Source organism: Harpia harpyja, chromosome 6, assembly GCF_026419915.1.
Source record: "Harpia harpyja isolate bHarHar1 chromosome 6, bHarHar1 primary haplotype, whole genome shotgun sequence".
In the NCBI taxonomy this organism is placed as follows: domain Eukaryota; kingdom Metazoa; phylum Chordata; class Aves; order Accipitriformes; family Accipitridae; genus Harpia; species Harpia harpyja.
Genome location: NC_068945.1, coordinates 195147 through 201227, shown reverse-complemented (window position 1 = coordinate 201227; position 6081 = coordinate 195147). Strand labels below are relative to the sequence as shown.

At 51.1% G+C, this 6081-nt stretch overlaps 1 protein-coding gene across 1 annotated transcript; it reads right to left on the bottom strand.

The window, feature by feature from the left end:
* Nucleotides 1–4868: 4868 nt before the first annotated feature.
* LOC128143344 (olfactory receptor 2A14-like) lies at nt 4869–6081 on the bottom strand. The gene has a single exon (XM_052790445.1). The coding sequence runs from the start codon at nt 5961–5963 to the stop codon at nt 5136–5138; it is 828 nt and encodes a 275-aa protein (XP_052646405.1). The 5' UTR covers nt 5964–6081; the 3' UTR covers nt 4869–5135.

The window sequence follows — 6081 nt, the reverse complement described above, 5'->3', positions numbered from 1 at the left end:
TCCCTCAAGGGATGGGGGGGGGGGGAGGTTCACTGACCTGTTGTAAGGACTTAACTGTAGCTGCAGTGACACCTAGAGGCTGAGTGTGGTTATGTTCTGTATGAAGCTAGTGAGGAAGTACCTGGTCCAAAGAGGCTTTTTTTTCCTAAAAGCTTTGTCAGATGAGGTTTTAGAGAACAAAGGAATGGTTGTCATCCACTTCTTGACTGGAAATTAGTCTGCAAGATCATATAGGAAGTATATGGCAGAACTGGCCTTTTGCTTGCTCCCACTAGCCTTGTTCCCTTGGGCCACCAAACTGATGCCTGCAACTTGACGTTTGGTTGGGTGTCTTTTTTACGGAAAAAATTTGTGCTTCTCATTCGCACCTTGTTGGGATGGGAACTTCCGTCATGCCTGAGAGGAGGACAGCCGGGCTCAGGCAGACAAATGCCACGATGGGCTGGTGAAGGAAATCCAGCTCTCCTACGAGCACGTTGGATGCTTCAGCCCCGGTGGGAATTTTCTTCATGAAGTGCAGCTCCACCTGGGCATGACAAGTGATTTTCAGGCAATTACCCCAAAAGCAAAGCCCACAGCGCTCTGCAGCACACTCTGCAGCCAAGTTTGCAAGAGCAAATCTGGCCCTAAAGGCGTAAGAAAGCTACGAGTGTCTCACCTTGCTTAAATCCATTGCTCTGCTCGCACGGTTCACCCCATCTTTAGCTTCTGCAGCGGTGGGAGAAGGACAAGGGGTGATTGTTTGGGCTGGTAGGAAAAAGAAAGACACTCAGAGAGATGGACAAGGAGCAACTGGGATGCTTCTCCTTTGCCCGGACAAGTCTAATGGGGCCAAAGCCCTGCAGAAACCCTCACCTGGCTTGTAGAGGAGGTGCAGGTCTGACTGCCTCTTGCTCACGTCGGCAAACGAGCAGACAACGGGGAGAAGGTTGTTTGTCTTCTCATTCTGATGGTGGTGCTTCCTCAAAAGGACTTCTCGAACTTGTGCACGCATGTGCTCGTCAAACTCCGTGGACTGTTCTTGCTGGGCCAGGATCATATCTGAGGATGGCAAAGGGAAACGAAGCCATCAGAGCAGAAACCCCAACAAGTCCTGACCCCCAAAGCCCCCGGGGAAGGCTGTGCCACACAGGCTGTACCCTAACGCAGGCTCAGCCTTGCATAGCAAGGCCTTTTAATAATCTTCAGCCTTTGCAGCGAAAACGAGAATTTTCTTTTGCTAAAAAACATCATCCAAGTGCTTATTCATCATTCCGCTAAGATAAATATTTCCCATTCTAAATAACGCAATTTTCTTGCCCGACCTGGCCTTTCTGACTCTACACGTTTACCCAAATTATAAGCAATCTATAGCACAGACGTTCCCAGAGCTTCCCGGGCTGATCGAGTGCAATTTGCCAAGCCCAGGGAGAAACGTGCTAAGAACGGCTCCGACTTCTCCAGCCCTTGAAAGGGCTGAATGGAGACCTGCCGCCAGTCAAAGATAACTTCTCCAAAGCAGCTTCTGCAATTAACTTCAAGTATCTTCCCCACAGAAATACACTGCTTGGTCATCGCCAGATAAACTCTGCCTTAAAACTCTTAAATGCTGCATGTTAAGGCAAAAGAAAAAAAAAAGAATGCGAGGAAACAGCTTGTAAGAAATAGTTACTTTAAGGAGGTTCAGCTCTTACGCAGACTCCGTATTTCTAAGAGCAGCCTGCTAAGCCCTGACACACACTCCTTTTTGGCTGGAGAATATTCTCTAGTGGCTTCTCCAACCCCACAAACTGCTTTCAAAAGGACCCCGTATTGGAATAAAAAACTGGTGCGACTGTTGCACGCCCAGTCTCCATCCAAAAACAGCTCATGAGAAAAATCCAGTGGGACTTCTGGAAAAGGATGTGCCACTGGGGCAGGGTTTGATTTGGGAGTGAAGAGCACCGTGACGAGCTGAGCTCGGCCGTTCCCGGAGGGATGCAGTGCCCACGGTACCTGCAATCTCTTCGATGCTGTTGGCACAAACGTCCAGCAGCACCGTCCCGTTGCTGATGCAGCTCCTCAGCTCGGAGAGGCTGTGCAAGGACAGCGTGCCAACGTAGGGCTTGCTCCAGCGCTCACCGCCGTCTTCCGCGTCCTCCTCAAACTTCAGCCACCTGTGGACATCGGGTGCGATCAGCCCCATTGCAAGAAAACAGCCCAGCTCTGCAACCCCTTTGATAGAGCCACGGGGTGGCAAGAGGAGAAGGCTCCTCGTGTCGCCACTTGCAGCTGCAGAAGCTTCGTGTCCTGGAGAGGAGAAAGCAGAGCCCACGGGCGCTGCCGGTGCGGGGACTCCTCTCCCACCGCAGCCAGCAGCAGGGACTTACCTTGCCGCTTCCTTCCACTCGGCATCTTGGCCCTCTTTTACACAGATCTCATCCAGCTCAGAGAACAAGTGGTGAGGGACGTGCTGCTCGTCCTCCTTGGTCCTGAGAATGAACTGCACCCGCTGGGATGGGGAGCCTGGGGGCAGAAGGCAAAGACCCATCCCGTTACCGCGCCTGAATACAGCTCATCACGCTCACGTGCAAAGTGGCCATCAGCACCAGTTCAGCCACAAACACTGGGCTGGCCCCTCTCCTCTGCGTCTGTCTGGGCTTGCACAGAGCCGTGGAGAAGGAGAATATCTATTCCACCTCTGCATAAGGATGGGCTGCTTTCCTTCCCCACATTGCCATTTTTAAAGCCAGGATCCCTCTAAGGAAGATGAGCCTAAACCCATTATGCATTTAACTACATTAAAAAAAAAAAACAAACCAAAACCAAACTTGGGAAAAAGAGGGTGTTGCTCAATAAGGCCACTTTCCCTTGGAAGAACAGCAACTCAAACTAGCCACGGGGACCTGCTTGCAGAAGACCCTAGCGCCCATGTAGCCCCCAGGAGTTTAGCGAATGCCGCAGCGGGACTTACAGTGGTAGCCCTGCTCCGTCGGGGGAGAGTCCTTCTCCCGTTCCCCTTTCCGATGCTTCTGGCTGTGGCGTCGGTGATGCCGGTGGCTCTGCCTAACCAGCGGCATCTGCGCGCCCACGTACAGGGTCCGGCGGCCTGTGAAAAAGCAGCGGTTTTTGCAGCACTCTCGGCATTGCGGCAATGGTTGAGGTGGCCGGTGCCTTGCTAAGCCACGGTTAAATCCCAGGAGCAACACCAGCTTCCCTTAATGTTATTTTCACTTGGACCTCCTTTTTTCCAAGCCTATTTTACTCGAGCTTTGCAACAACACAGCAACAACAAGTGTTGGCTCCAGGTCATCTAAAAGTGCCCTGAAAGTATCGAACCTCTTCTCAAATTCCAGCTTCGGCTGGACAACACTCAGACTTGCTCATTAAGCACCAACACAAGCTAATTATTTTCAAAATCTCTGTATGGCACGAGGCAACAAGAGACGATCAAATCAGTCCCATCGTAATGAACTCCAGAACAAAAAGAGAAAATCACAGCCCCACGTCTGCAGCCCTTAAATGATTCTCCTGACCTCTCCAAGCCAGGAGCAGCCTCTGTGAGAAAAAAAGCCGTGAATTATCGAGCCCCATGGCTACAACTCACACCGTGGCCTCCCGGGGGGCTTTTTCCCTCCACTTAAAAAGCCGTAATAGTAAAAAATGTGACAATAACTGTGCTGCTGTATTAAGAAGTGCGGCACATTCTGCTGCATGTGATGTGACACCGAGCAAGGCACATTGGAGAGACTTTGTGCAATGGGAAAACGCGCTGGGCTGGTGGCCCCTCTACCAGGACCTCAGCAGAGACTCACCTTCCAACTCCTCCTTCTCATAGCGAATACTGACAGTGTTGCTCGTTCTTCCCCGGTCAATCACTGCCTCTTCGTCATGTCTCTGTTTAGCAACGACAAGAAGGGAAAAGTTGGGGCTGGGGGTGGAGAGCTCCCTTACGTCCTCCCAGCCATCATCCACCCCTGCGTCCATGCGAGTCCACGAGCCATCACGCCTCTGCGTGCCTCCTCCTCCTTCAGGCACAGCCCTAAAACCACGGACTTGTAGGAGGTTTTTCTTCCCATACGCAAATAAAACAGCCCATAACATCACATGTACTGTATACCATGAGAGTCTGGAAGTAGTTACTACAGCAGGAGAGGGATGAGGGTTTCAGACCAAAAAAACCCACCTCCTGATTTGTTCTTGAGGTTCCTGTCTAAAAAAGTGATTTCCAAACTGGAAACAAAAAAACCCCACAAAACTGCACTTTTGAGCCCCGGCTGTGCTACCTGTAACTCTTCCAGAAGTGTCATTTTGTAACCCCCGTTTGGGTTCATCCTCACGTCAGTCACTGGGGTTTGGGGACAACTGAACCTCCAGATCAGTCAGGGGGCCCGATTCCCCAAGGACTGATGGAGTAGCCCTCACGGGAGGGGCTAAGTGGCACCCAGTGTGCACCAACTCCAGAGACACAATAGGGACCATTATGAAATCACAAGCTATGATGCGGATCCAGGCAGCTATTTAAAGCCACGCACCCCTAGAGCCTTCCCGCTTGGAAAACTTAGTGCCTGGGGAGAAGCCAGCTCTGCTTTGAGCAAAAACTCTCCAGAACAGAGAAACTTCCTGCATGAGAGGTCTCAGGCTCAAAAGTGTGCAGAAGGAAAGCCCTTCACAGGCTCGTTCACCCTCCTGAGAAGCAAAGCCCATTAGCAGCATCATGTTTTCTCTCTTTTTCTTTCTAACAGTAGAGCTGAAGCTCTAGCATCCTGAGGATGCAAATAGGAGGTACAAATATGGTAGGGAAAAAGAATATCTTATTGGATCAATGGGTAGATTCAGAAAAAAACCCTGCCACACAGTAGTTTATCCTGACTGCTAGCTAGAACTGAGAAGACTGTTTTTTCCACCTGGGTCAACAGTTCTGGTGAAACATACTACCCGTCTAGGATGGCTGCATCTGAGGAAGAAGAATTAGTTATCTGCAATACAAGGAATAACAATGAGTCATTTTGTGTCACGATATTCATCAGACCGCGCAGAGAAACAAGAGACAAATGCATTTGAATAACCACGTCTTGTGTTACGTTTTAACCACTTAACACTCCGTGAGAAATACCCCAAGAGCTCAAGAAGAAAGAGCAGAAAGACAGGAGACAGGTGAAAGCCTAGAGCCCCAGCTAGACGGAATGAAAGACCCTCTTCCTTCTCTGAAGCTTCAGCAAGGCTTCCTTCACCTGCTTGTTCCTCCGACTGTAAATGACGGGGTTCAAACTGGGGCTGACGAGACTGTAGAAAAGGGAAAGAACTTTCTCCCTCCCAGGTGAGTTACCGCTCCTGGGCCCCACGTACATGAAGATGGCATTTCCATAAAAGACACCCACCACGGTCGGGTGGGAGCCACAGGTGGAGAAGGTTTTGTGCCATCCTGGCGCAGAGCGGATGCGCAGACCGGTGGCCAGGATGTCCAGGGAGGAAATCAGGATTAAGGCTAAAGGGCAGAGGAAGAAGCACACACAAACAGCAAAGATCAGGACTTTACCGGCAGTAGCGGCAGTGCAGGCCAGCTTTAAGACAGCAAGAATTTCACAGGAGAAGTGGACAACCTTGCCGGGGCCACAGAAAGGCAGGTGTAAAGCCAGAGAGGCTTGCAGTGTACCAAATACGAACGCCAAAGCCCACAAAACTGTGGCAAGGGTGAGGCACAGCCTACAGATCGTGATGAGGGCATAGCGGAGGGGACGGCAGATTGCCACGTAGCGAACGTAAGACATCACGGCCAGCAGCACGCGCTCTGTAAGTGCAAAGATTAAATAAAGATGGATCTGCGCCCCACACCCAGCAAAGGAGATGGTTCTGCCTTGTCCAAGGAGGCTCCTTAGCATATGGGGGACATTGCTGGAGGCGTAGCAGATGTCCACGATGGAGAGGTGGCAGAGGAAGAAGTACATGGGGCTGTGGAGGCAGCAGTCCAGGCAGATAAGCAGAAAGACAAGTGCGTTTCCCATCAGAGTGGCAGAGCAGAGGGCAGAGAAAAGGCCAAAGAGGCAGCGCTGCAGGGCTGGGGTGCTGCAGAACCCCAGGAGGATGAATTCTGTGACAGTCGTTTCATTCTGCACGCTGTGC